Source organism: Panthera pardus, unplaced genomic scaffold, assembly GCF_024362965.1.
Source record: "Panthera pardus isolate Hobbes unplaced genomic scaffold, ASM2436296v1 HiC_scaffold_13, whole genome shotgun sequence".
Lineage (NCBI taxonomy): Eukaryota > Metazoa > Chordata > Mammalia > Carnivora > Felidae > Panthera > Panthera pardus.
This window is the reverse complement of record NW_026526688.1, coordinates 163,675,697-163,696,085: the sequence shown is the minus strand read 5'-3', so window position 1 is coordinate 163,696,085 and position 20,389 is coordinate 163,675,697. Positions and strand designations below refer to the sequence as shown.

The window sequence follows — 20,389 nt, the reverse complement described above, 5'->3', positions numbered from 1 at the left end:
TGGCGCCACGGCGCGGGGCGGAGGCGGCCGGCCGGGGGTGCGGCGGCGGAGCGAGCAGGTGGTGCGGGCCCGGGCAGGCTGGGCTGGGTGTGGTGGGCGGGGGCGGACGCGCGGCGGCCCCACCCTCTCCTGGGCCCGGCCCGGCCCGGCGCGCGGGCCTTGGGGCTGGAGGTGGCAGCAGGCTCGGCGAGGGGACGTGCGCGCGGACCCGGCTCCGGAGGACGCGGCGGCGGGCGCGGGGCGTGCGCGGCGGGGCAGGCGCTCGCTGCTCGCTCGGGAAGCGCCGCTGCGCGTCGCGGCCATGTCCTGGCTGTGGCGAGAAATCCTCCTGGAGAGCCTCCTGGGTAAGCTGAGGCCGCCCCCGGGCGCGCGTTCGCGGGGGCCTGCCCGCCACCCGGCCCGGAGCCGCGGCGCTCGGCCGATTGGCTGGGCTCGGGAGGGAGCGCGCCGCGCGCCCAGGATGCAGAAGTCCTCTGGGAACTTTTGCTACCGCCGTCAAAAAAGACAAGACCTAGACTGAGGTTCGGAAGCCGAGGATTCCGTGGGGGAGACGGTGCCTCCGAGCTCCACTCCACCCTGGGATGGCGCTCTATTCTCCACGTGTCGACCTTGACCCCGCGCGGCTGGGACTGCTCCCGAACCGGCCCCCTCCGCGACCTTTACGTTAGTAAGATTCAGTACTGGACCTTAACTTTCACAAGGAAAGGGGTGCCCGTGTCCCCCAGCGGCTTGAGGTGAGCACGCAGGGAGGCAGCTGCTGCCTGTGTTAGCCCCGCACGAGTGGCCTCGGTGGCGGCTGCTCGTTTGGGCATTGCGCGAAAAGCGTCGAACTGGGGTCCGGTGTGCGCACCTCGCAGCTTTGCAAAAAGCCCCAAGGACAATTATTGGGCAATTCTCTCGGAGTCGTGTGACTAAAGTCAGATTTCCCAAATGTTTGGGACAGTGTTATAATCTCGCTGTTCATTATGAAACATTCTTTTCGCTTGGGAGGGGCACCTTCCTAAGAACTTGATTTTCTGGGAGCTGCTAATACTCGGGAGGCCCCCCCCCCCACTTTTTTCCCCCCTAGCTTCAAATGTATTAAGTACAGCGGTGTAAAGTGAATTACGTTCAGTAAGTACCCAGGGTGCTAGGTATTCTGTGTACTTGATCTCATTTAATCTTAGCAACTCGGTGAGGTGGCTGAAAGGACTACTTTGCTGGTTCAGAAAGGGAGCCTGAGAAGTACCTCGGGAGAAAGTTACTACACGTGATGGTTAGATGGCTACGTTTGGAGCCAGTCTGCGTGGGTTTAAGTTCACAATGCCGTTTGCCACTTTTTCAACTTTAGACAATTACTTTCTGAATCTCAGTAGTTTTTCTGTTCTTGTTTGTTTTTACGCTTGTAAGAGGGGAGTAAAAAGTGTCCATTTCATAGGACGTGAGCTGTAGGAGGAATAAGATCTCTGTAAATACTTAGCACAGATACTGCCGCATAGTAAGTGCCCATTAGTTAATTAATGTTGTAGAAGATTATACAGTCAGTAGTTGGCAGAGGTGAACCTGACTCCAGATCCTGGAATTTCACTACGCCATACTGTTTTATAAGGCTAGGTTTAAAAAAGTCTACTTAAAAGTAAATGATTCTTGCCTGACTAACCTGCCTTTGGATGTAGTCTGGAGTGGGAGCAAAGGAGGGGCCACCTGCTGTTTGTTCCTTTTTTTTTTTTTTTTTTTTTGGTAGTTATCTCTACACCTAGCCCAGAGATCAAGAGTGGCATAGTCCTCCTTTTGAGCCAGCTGGACACCCTTGTTAGTTCCCCTTCTTGATTTTCATGTTATTGCTCTTTATAGAATGGTTGACTTAGGTAAAGAAATTTTATCAATTTCAACCTAGATGGTCCAAATGAAGAGGTTTCAATAAAGGGACGACCTGTGTGGGTGTGAACAAGGTTAAAGGAATAAACAAGGGGTGTCAAGGGACTCACAACAGCAGGAAGCCATTTTCATCCTGGGACATTCTCTTCTTGTCGGAGGAAGGGGAGGAATTCTGTACAGGAACCCAGTTAGGGTCAGAATCGTGAAGGAGGGCGGTCAGCCAGAGCCCTTATAGTGGAGGGGCAGGGCTACTGTTTGAAACAAAGTCACATTTACAGTTTCTCCTTAATCATTTTTTTTTTTTCCCTAGGGTATGTTTCTTGGTCTCTCTACCATGGCCTGGGACCGATGATTTATTACTTTCCCCTGCAAACTCTAGAACTCACTGGGCTTGAAGGTTTTGGCATAGTGTTTCTTTCTCCAATATTCCTAACACTTACTCCTTTCTGGAAATTGGCTAACAAGAGGTGGATGCTAATCCTGTTGCGGATAATTACTATTGGTAAGATTTAAAAGTGCTTCTTGAAGGTGTTGTGTGTGTGTGTTTATTTTTTGTTCTTTTGTTGTTGTTTTTTTTTCCAAGATCAAGTGAAAATATGTACACTGTTCTTTGTATGTTAAATGATTAAATGAAAAACAAAGATCGCTCTCTTACTCCTATCTTAAAAAGTTTTACTAGAACTGGAAGACTAGACCAAGAGCCAATGTCTTTTACATTTCTAACTTTTCTGTCAGATCGGAAAAGCCTAAAAAAATCACTGAAATCAAGAGGGAGAACAGGTCAACTCTTGAAAATTTTGTGTACTTTTTTTCCAACTATGACAGAAAACTGAGAAACCATTAAAAATTGTTGAATCATACTGCATGAAAGTAGGAAAATTATACGCAATGAACACTATAGTAAACAGAGTCAAACAAATTAGGAAAGATATTTGTAACTCTTTTGTCAAAGGGCTAATATCACTAACATGGAGTTTTTACAAATCAATAATAAAAAGGAACAACAATTCAATAGATAACAGAGCAAAGGATATGATCAGTTTACTGGGAAAAATGTAATTTTTTAAATATGTATTTTAAAATTAAAATGTGTAGAATACAACTTACACACACACACATATTTGTATGTAGCTTCATATACTGGATCGCCAAAGAACAAAGTCGAGTAACACTGTATTGTAAGGATGGGAAAGCGGGCACTCAGACATTGCTGGTGGGAATGTAAATTGGCACAAGTTCTGCAGAGGATAATTTATCAGCATTTATCAAAATTACAAATACATATATACCCTTTTGCTCAGCAATTCCATTTCTAGAAATATACCCTACAGATATACTTACATATGGCTTAAAATGGTAAAACTAGGGGCATCTGGGTGGCTCAGTCAGTTAAGCGTCCGACTTCGGCTCAGGTCATGATCTCGCAGTCCGTGAGTTCGAGCCCCGCGTCGGGCTCTGTGCTGACAGCTCAGAGCCTGGAGCCTGTTTTAGATTCAGTGTCTCCCTCTCTCTCTGACCCTCCCCCGTTCATGCTCTGTCTCTCCCTGTTTCAAAAATAAATAAACGTTAAAAAAAAATTTTTTTTAAATGGTAAAACTATAAGGTTGTTAATCATTATAGCAATATTTGTAATAGCAAGGTTGGAAATAACCTACATGTCCTATATATGGGATTGGTTAAATAAATTATGGTTTTGAAAATTGGAACACTGTAGAATACTGGGCAGCTATATAAGAGAACGAGAACATTATGTAAGGAATGGAATAGTCTTTAAATATATTATTAAGTGAAAAAAAGGAATCACTAAACAGTGTGTGCAGAATACTAACATTTGTGTAAGAAAGTTTAGATGGAAATATATTTAGCTTTTAATGCATTAAATGGCCCTAGAAGGATTTTAAAACAAACAAAAAACAAAATTCTGATAGCATTTTAGTTACTTGAAAGTGGTATCTAGACACAGACATAAAAGGGAAACTTTGCAATACATACCTTTGGTATCTTTTAGATTCTGAATTTGAGTATGTTATGTCGCCATTAGCAATTATCAATTAAAAATTTTGAATGTACACTTACTGTCCCAAGGAATTGAGATTATTAATATAAATAAATATTGAGAGACCTTGAAGAAGTACTGGGAGTAAAAAAGTAAGAGGGTGGGGTCATGGAAGAAAAGGTTTAGAAAACAAAAACACCAGACTGTGATCTGGTTGAATCTGTAGCTGAAAACTCCAGATGTCTTACTCTTCTGTTACAATGCAGTGCAGTCGGTTTCTCTGGAGTTTTCCAAGTGGCATATATTTCTTCTCTCTGGATACAGTCATTTGACTTTTTTTCAGAAACAGTGACAGGAATTACTATGAAATTGCCTTCTGCTTTTCTGTGGGCCAGTCCCCGAAGAAGGCAGAATGAGGTTAGGGCAGTGAGTTCTGTGGATACCCGCAAGGGTGTAGGACTCGGCTTCTCAAGATCTTGGGCTCCGAAACGATAGTGGTAAAGACCACTGAAAAATGCACCCTTTATGCAGACGACGTCCAGAGAAATGGAAAGACCAATCAAATGTGAAAATGTCAGCTCCAGAAATAATAGAAATGAGGCGTTCTACCCTGAGTTGAGGGTATAGTGGCCGAGCTACACTGCCTTCGGCTTACGGTACCCTCCTGGGAATTACTGTGGCCTGAGTGTTGCAGGCTTCATTTTCTCGTCACACTCCTTGGTTGGCTTTATGGGAGTGGTCTCATCAGTGGCACTTCTTTGTTGCCTTTGCTCAATGCTGCCTGGGTCAAGCCTTATCTACAGAGCTATTGACTGAGAGTTACTGGGGTGGTTTTTTGATTGTTTAAATCCACTTCTGGCCCAGTAACTTCTGGTGGCTGTAAGGGATGTTGATATTAATAAGTTTGGGGTATGTGTGGTATTTGGGATGCTTCCTGTTGTTCCCATTTCACCTCCTTCCTCTGTGCAGATCCATCACTTGGGTTGAGGTGGAGTTCAATTTGAGAAAATGGAGTAGGTAGGAAAGTGATGTAGAGTTTGAGGATGAAGAGACTGTTTTGGCCAGATCCTCTTCTGGGTAGTCACTGAGCTCTGCTGATGCTAGACAGAGGCTGCTGTAAGCCGTGGTTTACCTTAAAACTCCCTTCAGATGCTGCTAAGGAAATGAAACAACTTTGTCTTTGAAGACAAAGTCCTAAGGAATCCTTATATAACGACAGAGAAGAGCTGGGTGTTACATGCTATCACCTCATGTGGCACCTCAGACGTTTTGGGTTAATTACTATGTACTTAACTACAAACTAGTTTATATTCCTATTGGTTTAGGTTTTTTTCTTGCCTGATAAATTTTGACCCACTAGGATGGCTCTAATCAAAAAGATAGGTAGTGATGAGTGTTGGCAAGAATATGGAGAACTTGAACCCTCACACATGACTGGTAGGAATATAAAATGGTGCAGCTGCTTTTGAAATCAGTTTGGCAGTTCCTTGAAATGTTAAGCAGAGTTCTCATATGACCTAACTATTCCACTTCTCAGTATATACCTGAGAAAAATGAAAACCTATGTTCATATAAGACCTTGTTTGCACACAAATGTTTATAGCAGTATTATTCTTTTTTCAAAAAAAAATGCAAATGTTTATTTATTTTTGAAAGAGAGAGAGAGAGAGAGAGTGTGTGAGCAGGGGAGGGGCAGAGAGAGGGAGACACAGAATCTGGATGCTTTTATTTTTTTTATTTTTTATTTTTAACGTTTATTTATTTTTAAGACAGAGACAGAGCATGAACGGGGGAGGGGCAGAGAGAGAGGGAGACACAGAATCGGAAGCAGGCTCCAGGCTCTGAGCCATCAGCCCAGAGCCCGACGCGGGGCTCCAACTCACAGACCGCGAGATCGTGACCTGAGCTGAAGTCGGGCGCTTAACTGACTGAGCCACCCAGGTGCCCCGAGGGAGACACAGAATCTGAAGCAGGCGCCAGGCTCTGAGCTGTGAGCACAGAGCCCGATGCAGGGCTCGAACTCATGAACTGTGAGATCATGAACTACGCTGAAGTCGCTTAACCGACTGAGCCACCCAGGTGCCTCCAGTGTATGATTTATATATTTATAAATGAATGATAAAGTTAATAATTGTCAATGTTTTTTCTGCATTCTGATTTAAAAAAAAATAGTGTTCATTTAGTTTTGAGAGAGAGAGAACACGCATACATGCAAGCAGGGAAGGGGCAGAGAGAGAGGGAGACACGGAATCCAAAGCAGGCTCCAGGCTCTGAGCTGTCAGCACAGAGCCTGACGTGGGGCTTGAACTCACGAACTGTGAGACCACGACCTGAGCCGAAGTCGGACACTTAACCGACTGAGCTACCCAGGCACCCCTAGCAGCATTATCCTTAGTAGCCAAAGAATGGAAACAACCCAAATGTCCATCACTGATGAATGAATGAAATGCAATATATCCATGCAGTGGATATGATTCAGCCATAAAAAGGAACGAAGTACTCATACATGCTATAATATGGATAAGCCTCGAAAATATTCTGATTAAGTGGAAGAAGCCAGTCACAGAAGCCTACCTATTATAGGAGTCCACTGATATGAGATGCCCAGAATGGGAAAAATCTATACGACAGGAAGTAGATTAGTGATTGCCAGGGGCTGGGGCAGTAGGGAGGAGGAAAAGGGAGTTTCTTTTTGGGGTGGTGAAAATATTCTGGTATTAGTGGTAATAGTTGCACAACTTTGTGAATATATTAGAAACCATTGAATTGTACACTTGAACGTAGTGAACGTATTGTTAAGAATGACATCACAAAAAATTAAAAATTTTTTAATTTATACACACAGTCCATATTTATCTTCCTGGGTATAGAGGTGGTATCAGACGCAACAGTTATCGAATGCAGACCATTGTGTTCCAATGCATGATTGCCGGAAATGTTTAGCTCTCTTTAATTTGTTTGTAGGCAGCATAGCCTCCTTCCAGGCTCCAAATGCCAGAGTTCGGCTAGTGGTCCTTGCCCTTGGAGTGTCTTCCTCGTTGATAGTACAAGCCGTGACATGGTGGACAGGAAGTGGCTTACAAAGGTATGGTATCTTATATCCATTGACAAAGGTTCGTATCTTAAACAAGTGTGATCATTTACCAAAGGGAAAGTTGGGACCAGGAATTTCAGTGATAGTATTTACTTTGCATACAGCTTCTGGAAGTCTCACTTTTTCCCCCTTTTCACAAAATCGGAATGCGAATACTTGCCATCAGTCTCCACGATGTTTTGAGAATTAGGGGATTGCAACAAGTTGCCTAGGTAATGGGCTTTATAAAGACTGAAGATTAAGGCATGTTCATTATTGCAAATTACCAACAGGGCTACTTTATAGACTCATTCTATGAAACTATGAAATTCACTCTGACCATGGTACATTGAAAGCACATAAAAAGTTATTAAAAATACTTTTGTTCTTACAGGTACCTCAGAATCTGGGGATTCATCTTAGGACAGATTCTTCTTCTTGTTCTCCGCATATGGTACACCTCACTAAATCCAATCTGGAGTTATCAGATGTCCAACAGAGTGATACTGACATTAAGTACCATAGCCACACTTGATCGCATTTACACAGGTAAGCGTACGCCCAATTTATTTAGGGATCTGCTCTCTTGCATAGTGTACTTATCTGAATGGAACACATCTTGAAAAGATAAGAAGTCTTTCTGCACTATGCCTCTGTTTCAATTTTTTGCTCCCTCTGAAAGAGGGATAATAATCCACAGCCAGTGGATTATTATCTAAGGAGAAGGCACCTTTTCCTTGCCAGAACCGAGGATGAAAATAATAAGCCATTTCTGGCTTGTATCAGTGTGGAGTGGGAAAGTAACCCAGGCTTGAGACTCCCAGCTGGCTTTCAGTTTGTCTTTCTCCCCTCTCCCTCTGGATGGGGCTGAGGGATGAGACCCTTCGTCTCTCTTCCTCCACACTGACCCCCGTATATCTCTAACACTGTGAGAAGTTATTCATGAGCAAGGGCTCTGGGAACTATCTGGGTTTTTTGGTTTTTGTTTCTTTTTTTCTTTTCTGGGAGTCTGAAGATGTTTAAGCTCCAAGTCTGAAGGTTGAAAAAGAAAGGAAATCTTGCATATTTATACCAAATCACCTGTCTCTCTTTGGAGCTGACTTTCTCAGAGACATACACATCCCCAGCTTGCATATTTACTCCATATGCTAACTTGAGATCCTTCTGAAAAGAAGGGAGAAGTGTTACTAGATTCTGGTTAACTTGCACCTGGCTTTTTGTGTGAGTCTCAGTGAGTCACTGTTCTTTTGTCAATACAAGGAGAAATCTCACAGATTAATGAAAGTTTAGAGGGTTTTGGCTCAGCATGAACAAAGTGCTTGTATAATCCGCCTCTCGCCCCAATTTTGGCATGAAACAGGGACAGTGAGAACAAGGGAACATCATTCAAGGATATTGGTCAAGTGACATTACTATTAGAACATTTAGAACTCAGTCTGGTGCCCTAATATATGCTTTATGTTTCATAAAACACTAACATTGGAAGGTGGAAACTCAGGCAGCAAATTTCACAGGTACAGGCTGATAAGGATCTGAACTTCAGGGTATCATTTACATTTCCTGAATTGAGTTTTCTTTTTTCTCGCCTCTGTTTTAATTTATGTGACCCAGTTGTTGGTCCCTTCCTGTTTTTGCCCCGTACCTCATTTACAAAACCCCAGACTCCTCATCAGTTTCCCCAGAATATCAGATCACACCAGCCAGTTTTGTAGTTTTAGTGAAGATTTGCTGGGTCCTGGGAGAGGGGTCCCTGACCAGAGTCCACAGCAGTGGTGCTCCGCAAATTCAGTTTAGGTCTCCCTCTTCCCCACCCAAAGACTGCTCAGTCTCCAGGCCCTGGCCTCCTTTGTCTTCACCACCCTCCCCATCATCCCTGTGGCTCACAGCTCTGCTTCTCTCCCTCTGACTCCTTTATTGGCAGAATGGCTTTCCTCCTCCTCATGAAACAGACCCCAAGACTTTCTTCTGTCCTGCAGAGAGCTTCCCAGTAGCACGGGCCATCTGCCCAGCAGGCTGTCTGTTCTTACAAAGACATTCTCCTGCCAGCATTTTCTCTGGTTGTTACGTTTTTGTGTGTGAAGTCATTGGTGCAGTGAAATGAGACCTCTTGGTGAAACAGCCCCGGGAAGTAGGGAATAGTTAGGGACACAGGTGGTGGAGTTGGTCTGCCTAAGCTCTCTTTACCAGCTGTATAATCTTGGACAAGTGACTTGTTCTCTCTGGGCCTCAGTTTTTGGATCTACTAAATGGGTCTAGTAACAGAGGTTACCTTGTAAAGTTGTTGCCAGGATTAAATGAGTTCCTATCAAAGGCTAGGAAGAGACCTGAAACTCAGGAACTGCTCAGTTCCTGGGTGCACAGTGGGGTAGATGAGAGCCCTCTTTGGGGGTGGGGGGAAGGCGGGGACATGGCCTGGTGTCCTGGGGGAAGGCGGGGACATGGCCTGGTGTCCTGAATATGTTCCACTCAAGTAGGACTGCATCTGTTCCCTCAACATACCAGTCACTTTTCCTGTATATATATATATATATATACATTTAAAAAATTTTTTTTTAACGTTTATTTATTTTTGAGACTGAGAGAGACAAAGCATGAATGGGGGAGGGTCAGAGAGAGGGAGACACAGAATCTGAAACAGGCTCCAGGCTCTGAGCTGTCAGCACAGAGCCCGACGTGGGGCTCGAACTCACGGACCGCGAGATCATGACCTGAGCTGAAGTCGGCCGCTTAACCGACTGAGCCACCCAGGTGCCCCTTCCTGTATATGTTTTTACTCATACTGTTAACTTCACATGAAGTAAAGAACTCGCTGCATTTTCCCTTGTGAAATCCCAAAATGCTTGGTTCTCCCCAAAGCATTCCTGATCTAGCCTGCCTGAAATCATCTCTCACACCAACTAGCTCTCAGCACGTTCCGCTTTGTATTACAGTGCCACATCTCATCTTCCCTTCTAAAATAAGCTCCTTGAAGCCAGGTACCATTTCTTGCTTGCTACAAGTCTGTGAAATATAGAGGGTACATTTTCATGTAATTGACCATTTCCCATTTTTTATCCTAGATGGCGACTGCAGTAAGCCAGAGGGGAAAAATACTGGAGTGGCAGTCAAGGGCGTGGCCTCCAGACCTACCTGGTGCCTGGCAGGGGCTGCCTTTGGCAGTCTCGTGTTCCTCACCCACTGGATTTTTGGAGAGGTCTCGCTTATTTCCAGATGGGCCGTGAGTGGGCACCCCCATCCAGGGCCAGATCCTAACCCATTTGGGTGAGTGTCGGTTTGCAAGCCATCAAGGAATTGGCTATTAAAGTTGAAGGAAGAAATACTTCTTTTGTTGAGCAGCTAGATCTGCGCCAGCCAGGTGTTTCATATTCCACTTTCCCTAGATAGCAACAACGTTGCATGACGTTACTGCGTGCTGTGGAGGGTGTTTGCCCCTGTGCTGAAGGGTTGCAAGAAAGCAGACGATGGAGGGCTGAAGGTTGTGCCCGGCCAAGTAAGGTTTTGGGAGCTCCTGCTTGGGTGCTCTGAGGAGTTTCCACATGGGGGAGCATTCTCAGGGGCAGAGAAGACATGCTGTTGCCATTTCCTTCAGACCCCTCCTTACAGTTACGGGCATTTGATGGGACGAGACCACGGTGCCCTGATGAGAGAAAACAGGTTGGCAGCCTGGGCATCGATCTCTATTCTCTGCAAAGGAGGGACGCCCAGAGAGATCTCTGCATCCTGTGATATTTTGGGACTTGCTCCAACCATGGGGCACCCAGGGAGTCAGCAGTCTTGAGATTAAGTGTCGGAACCAGCATATGCCTGGTCCTCATTAACCCTGTCTCTACTCTTTGGGATACGTCTTTTCTCCTGTGTTCAGGCCCAGCCTTTCATGTACAAAGATTGGAGGAACCTTTAAAACATCTGACTCAGATAACTGTTTGCTCTTACAGTGTGGAGGTTCCCACATTTGGCAAATGCCTGGTGGATCCTTCCCCAGCAGACATGAGAGCATACCCCCAGGTGTCCAGGTCTGGACTCAGAAGTTCCCAGTCCCCAAACACGTCCGTCTTCCTCCATGCCTTGCTTCACCCTTCCTAGCTATCACTCCGTCATCCGAGTCAGAATCCAGGAGTCCTCCTACAACTGTGTCTTTCTCATTTTCTGTGTCTATTTGGCATTAAGTCTAGTCAATTCTACTACTTCTCTCAGATCTATCCCTTCCCCTGCGATCCCCACCCTATCTGCCTCAGTGGAGCCCTCACCGTCTTTCATCTAGGCTTCCTCTCTTGCCTCTTCATGGTCTCTCTTCAGTGTGGCCTTCTCTGCACTGCCCCCACTAGCCCCGCCCCCAGTGAACTCTCCAGAAATGCACATCTAACTCCATCACTCCCTGGCTTAGAACCTTTAAGTGGTGTTTCCATACGAGGTCATGTGAGACAGGATCTGTTCCCCCACCCCTCTTACTTTTACAGACACTTCCTACCTTATCCCCGTGCTTCATCTGGGCTGAAATCACTTCCAGTTCCCTAGAAGTGCTGGACTGTTCCAGGCCTTTGTCTGCAAGTATGTATGTGCTCTTCCCTCTGTCTGGCTGCCTTCTATGCCTTGGTGTCCTGGCAAGCTCTTACTCACCCCTCTAAACCCAGCTCAAGCATCTGCTCTGTGAAGTCTTCTCTGATTATCCCAAGGGTTCCTTTATGCTACATACTACCTTAAATTCCACCCTTACCCTCTTCTGTCTTTTATTATTATCTGTATTACAATTTTAAAAAACATTACAGTTAGGGGCACTTGGGTGGCTCAGCCAGTTAGTTAAGCGTCTGACTTCAGCTCAGGTCATAATCTCACAGTACGTGGGCTCAAGCCCTACATCGGGCTCTGTGCTGACAGCTTGGAGCCTGGAGCCTGTTTCAGATTCTGTGTCTCCCTCTCTCTGTTCCTCCCCTGTTCATGCTCTGTCTCTCTCTCTCCTTCAAAAATACATAAAAACATTAATAAAAAAAATTTTAAAAAGACCATTACAGTTATTTTAGATCTTCCTGCTAGACAGTAAGCAACTTGAGGGCAGGGAATGGGAAAAAGAACTACTACTTATGATTTAACTCTGTCAGGCATGGAGCCAGGAAGTTTCCATATGTTAGCTCATTCACAGTTTGTATCCTTTGATCCTGGATGCTTTCGCATATTTGGGAGGAAGGGAAAGAAGGAAGAAAGGCACAAAGGAAGAGAAAGGAAGGGGTTTCTTCCCATGCATCAAAGCTTTGTTTCGAAAATTCCCTTTAAAAATAGGCATCGGTTATATGGAACAGCAAAAGGAGAATTGGGCCAGGACCCCGAGGCCAGGCTTGAGGGCTGGAGTCCTGCTCAGCCAACAGTAACTCATCATTCGACTGTGGACGAGTCACGTCGTGTCCCTGGCTTTGTTTTTCTCACCTGTTAAATGAGGGGCTTTTTTGGTAGACATGTTGTAATTCTGTCTGTTGGAGGGAGGCATTGAAGATGGAGATGTAGCTCACGGGACCAGCATTTCCCCAACTGTGTTCTGTGGGACACTGGTGTCTTGAGATGTTGATAGATACCCTGAGAGAAAAAGGCAACGTCTCCTAAATCTGCACTTCATATTTCTCTCTTTGTGATTCACAATGCACATCCGCAGATGAGAGACCTCCTGGGAGTTTCTCAAACTTACTTGAAAATAGAATTCCCGGGCGCTGGTTGGCTCAGTTGGTTAAACATCCGACTCTCGATTTTGGCTCAGGTCATGAGTTTACCGTCATGAGATGGGGCCCCACGTAGGGCTCCTAAGCTCCGCTGAGCGTGGAGCCTGCTTGAGATTCTCTCTCCCTGTCTCTCTCCCTCTGCTCCCCCCCCGCCCCAACTTGTGCACGCTCTCTTTCTTCCTCCAAAAAAAAAAAAAGTAGAATTCCTCTTTTAGAACACCTGTGAACATCTCATAAAATTAGTGTTTCTCAGAACCCTGCTGGAGAAATGTTGCATTAGGCTTTCATGAGTCATGACCATCATAGTAGAAATCGCTTTCTAAAATCCATAAGAGATTGCATCCCAGGTAGGTGTTGATGTGGTAAAGAGGTGAGGGATGGGAGAAGGGTGAGGGAGGGGCCCAGAGCGTACCGACGGGACGTTGGGAAGCCGAAGGATCAGTGCGGATGGTAGACCCCGAGAGAATGAGGGAGCTAGATAAACTGTGTCTTCCTCATGCTTCCAGTTTCCCATCAGCCCGCCCCAGTGCTCCCGGCCTTGGGACTCTTACCACTAGTGCTTTCCGCCTTCTGATATCCTGAATTATTTATTAATTGTGTTTACTGTCTGTTCCTCCCTCAGTGGAATGGGGGCCCTCGGGAGGAAAGGGATGTTTGTTCATGGATGTATCCCAAGCCCCTAGAACACAGCCTGCACATAGTAGGTCCTCGTAAACATTTGTCGTTGAATTGGGGATACAAAAAAATCAACAGTGTCCTCCACGGCCTTTTTTCACATCTGGTCTTCTGTAGACCCAGGGTGATCCTTCACCTTGGAAGTGGGGGTGGGCAGGATAGTAGCCGAGAGCCTCCCTCCAGGGCCTGATGACCTTTTTTGGTTTCTGAGTCCTAGCAGAGCTGCTGTGTATGACCTCCAACAGGTTATTTAAGTGCTCTTTCCCCCAGTGTCTGCCTCTGCAAAATGGGGATAATAAGAGCATTTACCTTAGAGACTTGGGAAGATTGAGAGCCTAATAAAATGCAAAAGTCTTAAAACAGTGCATGGGAGGTAGTAAGTGCTGTGTTTTTTAGCTTAGTTTATGTTGTAGCTATTTAATTGAGTGCCACGTGGTAGCTATTATTGCTTCTGGATATTCCCCTAAAGTGGAGTTAAATTTTTTGATTCCTCCTCCTGCAAGTTTTTGCCAAAGTAGCAAAAGAATGAAGCAGTTTGTGGTTGTTTTAAAACTCACACAACTGTCGATTATTTATACAGTTGACAGCAGTCCCAGAAAGGCCCAGACTGTTTTGAGGCAGAGGAAGGAAAAAGAGGCAAACTAAATAGAAACAATTCCCAGTGACTTTTTCTCTTTGTCTTCGGCAGAGTTGTCACATGTCACATGTTACATGGCCAATATGGGCTATAATAGTCTGAGAATACTCAATCGCCGTGTTTTACATCGACCGTGAAAGATCGAAGATATCATTTATTTCAAGTCTGAGTTGCTATTACTTCAGTGTTCTTTTTTCTTGATTTCTAATGTTTATTTATTTATTTAAAAAAATTTTAATGTTTATTTATTTTTGAGAGACAGAGAGAGACAGAGTGGGAGTGAGGGAGGAGCAGAGAGAGAGAGGGAGACACAGAATCTGAAGCAGACTCCAGGCCCTGAGCTGTCAGCACAGAGCCCGATGTGGGGCTCAAACTCACAAGCAGTGAGACCATGACCTGAGCCGAAGTTGGATGCGCCACCCAGGTGCCCCAATGTTTATTTATTTTTGAGAGAGAGAGGGAAAGAGAGAGAGCACGTGCCCACATGCGTGCACACCTGAGCTGGGGAGTGGCAGTAAAAGAGTGGGAGACACAGAATCCAAAGCAGGCTTCAGGCTCTGAGCTGTCAGCACAGAGTCCGGCTGGGGAATTGAACTCCGGAATGGTGAGGTCATGACCTGGGCTGAGGTTGGACACTTAACCGACTGAGCCACCCGGCTACCCCTCAATGTTCTGACTGGATATGATATTGGTTTTCAATGAGCTCTCATTATCTCACTGGGTTTTTTCACACTCATATTATCTCTTGGATGTACCCAGAGGTAGGAGATGTATTTTCTATTTGGGACAATAAAATATTAATGATGGTAGATGTCCTACAGCACATTATTTTCTTACAGAGGTGCAGTTCTGCTGAGCTTGGCGAGCGGATTGATGCTCTCAGCTTGTTCATGGTTTCCTGGTACCAGTTTACTCTGGTGGGTCACAGGTACGTGGGTTTACCTGTACGTGTCTGTGCCCGGCATTCCACTCAGTTGACAATTTACTTCCTCCTCCTTCATTACCTCTCTCCTCCTATAGCTGCCATACTGCCACCTCACGGTGCTCACATACTCTCCCCCATCTGCCAAACAAGGCATGTGTGTCAGTAGCAGTTTTTTTTAAGTTTATTTATTTATTTTGAGACGGAGGGAGAGAGAGCGCGCGTGCCTGAGGGGGGAAGGGCAGAGAGAAAGAATCCCAAGCAGGCTCCACGCTGTCAGCACAGAGCCCATCTTAGGGCTCAAACTCAAGAACTATGAGATCATGACCTGAGCCGAAATCAAGAGTCAGAGGCTTAGCCGACCCAGCCACCCAGGCGCCCCTGTTTCTACTGCAGGTCTGAGGAGATGGAAGTCAGACATTACCGCATTGCCAGACCTCTTGCCCTCTCCAAGATTCCCTGCTTCTCTGGTTTTCAGGAATGCCCTCCTGAGCTTCTCACCTCTTGACTTACCTTTGGGGTCCACGTTGGCTTATTCAAGGCTGGGACCCTCCACTCCCAGTCACAATGGTTAGGATTACAGGATATTGATGAAAGCCATCATATGTTAGGAGCAACTACTGATTTTTATGATTGACTATTTTATTACTATGCCTGAATTACATCACTCCTCTCCCTTCCCCTTAAAAGGCAGAAAATGGTTAGAATTGGTTTTAGTGTTCAATAAAAAACTCCGCACTCTGTAACAGAGCAGTGTACTTGGTCTCTGTGAAGAGAGATGCCCTCTTATGTGTTCATTAACCAGGTGATTCAGAGTGTTGCACTGGATGCCCTGTGTGGGTTCGAGACTGTGGATTGGTAATAGAAGGTGTGGATCGACTAACGTAATAAGGAAATTTCTTTACATCCTAAGTGCTATTACTCTTGCATGGAGACATACGTGTAATTCATTTTTTTAAAACTATATTTTAATGTTTATTTATTTTTGAGAGAGACAGAGACAGAGTGTGAGCAGGGAAGGGGCAGAGAGAGAGGGAGACAATAGAATCTGAAGCAGGCTCCAGGCTCTGAGTTATCAGCACAGAGCCTGACGCAAGGCTCGAACGCGCAAACTATGAGATCTTGACCTGAGCCAGAGTGGGACGCTTAACCGACTAAGCCACCCAGGCGCCCTGACATATGTGTGATTTGAATAGATTGGCTCATTTAATGAAGTTAGCCAGGTCCTCGTCGTCCTGGAGCGGCATGAGCAAACTGTTGTAGTCGTGTTGAGCCCTTTTTACTTGCACATGTGTTTTGTGGTAGGCATTCTCTATGGTGTCTGTGGAAGTTAGTATGAATAGAATTTAAGAGTAACCTTTCTTCTCATCAGAGAGATGCCTCGTGAGATTCCCCAAGAAAAGGGCCAGATACTTTTGTAAATGCTGAGTTTGCAATGAGCATATATAGCTTCTTAATCTCTATGCAGTTGGGGAAAGGAACATGAAATACATCGGAGGTTTGTTCAGCCCTGATGTCATGCCTATTTTCATGGAATATAAGGAAAATGCTTACTGGGTAGGTAATTGGCAGCTTAATTTTAAACATGGAAAACTGGGGGCCCCAGAAACATACATTGTCAGTTAAAAGACAGAAAAGCTGTGAACCTATAGTGTTATGTTTATACTTATTTCCCGAGATAAGTAGAGTCAAACCTAATGTAGTTTTGCTGTCTCTCTGAAGTGTTAAATAGTAGTTTAAAAGACCTCAGGGGCAAGCAGATTTCAAGCTTCTAATGGGCTTTAAATCTTGGTGGCAATTAAATTATTAAAATCAAAGTTCTATTAAAAGAAAAAACAGATGTGCTAAACGTATTGATAGGACCCTGGTGTACTTTACAGTGTTCCTATAATTTTATTGTATGAAAAATTTGATCTATTGAAAACTAACATGTTATTATAAATAGTACTGGAATATTCAGTTACTATTAATTCTGCTTGGTGTCATGGCACCTGGGTGGCCCAGTCAGTTAGGCGTCCGACTCTTGATTTCGGCTCCGGTCATGATCTCATGGTTCAAAGTCATTCTAATGTCTTTCATTTGGAATATCAACTCAGGAATCATTGTTTTTAAAAAATAGCCTTTGTAAGCTGGTAAACAGGAAAAAGTCACTCTCACTAATCATTAGAAAAGTGAAACTCAAAATGTGATACTGTTCTCATCATTAATTTGGTAAAGATTTTTAGAAAGGAATAATTCTGCAGGGTTCAAAAGGTGAGACTTCTGGCAAGTCTTTTTTTTTTTTTACAGTTTATTTATTTATTATTTACTTGGGGAGGGGGGAGGGAGGAGTAGGGGATGGGCAGAGAGAGAGAAGGAGAGAGAGAAACCCAAGCAGGTTCCATGCTGTTAGCACAAAGCCTGATGCAGGGCTCGAATTCGCGAACTGTGAGATCGTGACCTAAGTTGAAACCAGGAGTCAGATGCTGAACTAACTGAGCATCCAGGTGCCCCAGCAAAGTTTCTTAACCTTTCACAAAAGCAGTTGCCCATAATTAATGATTCTTTAAAATGCTTTTACCTCCTGACACAGTACTTATACTTCAAAAAAAAATTTTTTTTTAGTGTTTATTTATTTTTGAGAGAGAGAGACAGAGGATGAGTGGGTGGGGGAGGGGCAGAGAGAGAGAGAGAGCGCAAGAGAGACAGAATTCGAAGCAGGGTCCAGGCTCTGAGCTGTCAGCACAGAGCCTGATGCAGGGCTCGAACTTGTGAACCGTGAGATCATGACCTGAGGTGAAGTCGGACACTTAACCGACTGAGCCACGCAGGCACCCCAGTACTTGTACTTTTAAGACTCTTTTTAAAGGACTATTTTAAGGAAATGAGTGGAGATGTAGTAAGAGATCATTAACAAAAGAAAGATATTCCTCACAGCATTGGAAGCTTCATAAATGGCCAACAATAAGAAAATGGTTGCTTGTATTGTGGTGTGTTTATCTAGTGGATGGTATATATACATAAAAATGATTTAGAAAAAAACACTAATAATGTGAGAAGATGTTCTCGGTATAATGTTACATAAAAAGAAGAATATAATCTTCAATAAGTGGTATTGTTCCGTTAGTATAAAAATATTTTCATATGTACATAAAACAAGACAAGGGAAAATACATACGAGTATTGGCTGTGATCAGCTCAGTCTTAGACAATTCTTTTTTTTTTTTTTTTTTTTTTAGGCAATTCTCAATTGCTTCTTTACAGTTCTGTATTTTTAAAATTTCTACAGTAACTAGTCATTACATTTATTTATTTCAAAATGAAAAAACTTTTTGTTATGAAAATAACCATTATGAGATCTAAGTATTATAAGGTCTCACTGTGAGGTTAAACTCTGTGGGTTGTAGAGGGCTCTGGAATCTGGTTCTCACGTTGATCTTAGCGATGATCTTGAAGCAGGGGTGGGGAGGATAGGCGGTTACGTGGCGTTGCCCTGTCGTGGTACAAGTAGAACTTCCTGATGGATGGGCACCACGGGGCACCAAGAGGCTGGCTGGAACCACTTCCTGTTCCTTACTCCTTTTCTGCAGTTCTCACCCCAGCAGCGAGGAGCCTGCGGGAGACATCCTTGAAGGGTGGGTCACACTTCTAACAAAATTGACTGAATTGTCTATAAAAAGTCATATTCTGTAGAAAGGTGTTACACAGATGGCTTGAAAGTGGGGTGCCATGAGACCCTGATGTGCTGTTTCAGAACTGATTTCCCAGGAATTGGGACGAACGTTATACTCTCAGGTTTAGCTCAGCAAACTAGCAAACATTTACTAAGTGCCTGCTGTGGACTGGGCAGATGGCATAGACTTCAACACCTACCAGGCTATTGGGTAACGAATGAACTGACTGCAGCATTGCTAAAGCAGCAAGCCCACTGATCCTCCCTCAGTCACATCTTTTGGGGATGTGAGCTTGGGAAAGCCACCTTACATATTGTAGGACAAGGGGCAGCGTTTAAGTGGATGGAAAGTCCTCAAGAAAATTCCTTAACATAAATGTTCTAGAAGCCACGCTGACTTTATGTGTTTTCCAATGTTCTGGATCCGGCTGGTTAAATTAAATGGACACAGTTTTGGTATTACAGAAAATTTCACTTCTTTAGAAGTTTGTTTTGTTTTGTTTTGTTTTGCTATTAGGGTCTTAACACAAATAAGCTAAAAATGCCATTTCATTCCCCCTGTCTTTCCGGAAGAAATAGCACTGAGATTTACTAGATTCACACTCTGCCTCCACCTGTGCAAGTAACTAGCCGCATGACCTTGAGCAAATCATGTTAACCTCGCTGGACCTCAGTTTCTCATCAGTCTGGAAATTGGACCAGGATGCCCTCGAGGTCCCTTCTGGCTCTGAATAGCTAGCTATAAATTGGTCATCCTATGAGCCCATTATTCCTTTTTTTTAAGAAAATGGGAGAGACTCTTCTGTTTTTCCTGTCTGATTGTTTTCTTTCTCTGTCACAAACAGGAGCAGCTTCAGCTGCGGGCCTTCTTTACCTCCCCACGTGGGCAGCTGCCGTTTCTGGCTGTGTGCTTGCTGTCTTCACAGCATCCATGTGGCCTCAAGTGCTTGGACATCTTATTAGCTCAGGGTCGGGCCCTGGGAAAGCCATGACCATTGCCATGCTATTTTATCTCCTGGAGATACTTTTCTGTGCATGGTGCACGGCTTTTAAGTTTGTTCCAGGAGGTGTCTACGCTAGAGAAAGATCTGATTTACTTTTGGGTGAGTATATTTGAAAGGTCTGGATTAAAGTAGCTGCTTGAAAATACCCGTCAGGCTGACTAGGATTTAGCACTTTACATGACCTAGGATATTGTGTCTTTTTTAAAATTATTATTAAAATAGACTCTCTTGATAAAAATAAAACAACTGGAGGAATGTCTAAATTACTACTTAAAAGATTTCTTAATTCATCAGTGAGTTTCAGTAATACTCATTACTGTAAAGGCCTTTTAGGTAAATTAGTTGTAAAAAAACAAACCCAAGTTTAATCCTTGTAAAGTATAAAGAGGTACTATGTAACAGTTGTATTACATGCTAGGCTAGGAAAAGTATGATCATGAGGCTCATGTTGCTACTTGAGTGCTGCTCATAAATATATAAAGAAATTGGGATTTTTCTGGTTCTCCCAAGTCTTAGTGGTGATTTTTATTTACCATATTTTTAACCAATAAAATATATTTTATATATATGAATCTTAGTCTAAATGATAAATTGCCAAATCATAGGATAAATATTTTCCATGCACCCAATTAAAATTTCATAGACTTAGCTCAGTTGAGTATTTCAAAAATTGCCTTCTGGCAGTGATGAAATTACTGATGTATACAGGCATCCACAAATCAAATGTTGCCTGTCATTTTAGTTTAAGTAAAACATGTCAAATGCTTCCAGGATAAAAATTGTGAAAACTTCAGGAGACAAAACATGTCAGTTAGGGATTCGGTTCTTTTGTGTTCACAAATGCAGTTTTCGCTTTGTTCGTTCATTC

The 20,389-nt window shown here is 44.0% G+C and overlaps 1 protein-coding gene across 4 annotated transcripts in view; it reads left to right on the top strand.

Moving 5' to 3' along the window:
* Positions 1 to 214: 214 nt before the first annotated feature.
* The window catches only part of CWH43 (cell wall biogenesis 43 C-terminal homolog), a 56,397-nt gene continuing 36,222 nt past the window's right edge, over positions 215 to 20,389 (top strand). For 2 of the 4 annotated variants that reach the window (XR_008421774.1, XR_002070784.2), the window contains exons 1-7: positions 215 to 344; positions 2,168 to 2,359; positions 6,818 to 6,938; positions 7,321 to 7,475; positions 9,986 to 10,187; positions 14,783 to 14,871; positions 19,363 to 19,620. Coding sequence is in view for 2 of the 4 variants with exons in the window: in XM_019412319.2 (XP_019267864.2) it covers positions 302 to 344; positions 2,168 to 2,359; positions 6,818 to 6,938; positions 7,321 to 7,475; positions 9,986 to 10,187; positions 14,783 to 14,871; positions 19,363 to 19,620 (1,060 nt within the window). In the remaining 2 variants the exon portion in view is untranslated. Of the gene's footprint in view, positions 345 to 442; positions 735 to 2,167; positions 2,360 to 6,817; positions 6,939 to 7,320; positions 7,476 to 9,985; positions 10,188 to 14,782; positions 14,872 to 19,362; positions 19,621 to 20,389 lie in introns of those variants that run through there. The other 2 variants (XM_019412319.2, XM_019412329.2) reach the window with 2 other exon arrangements.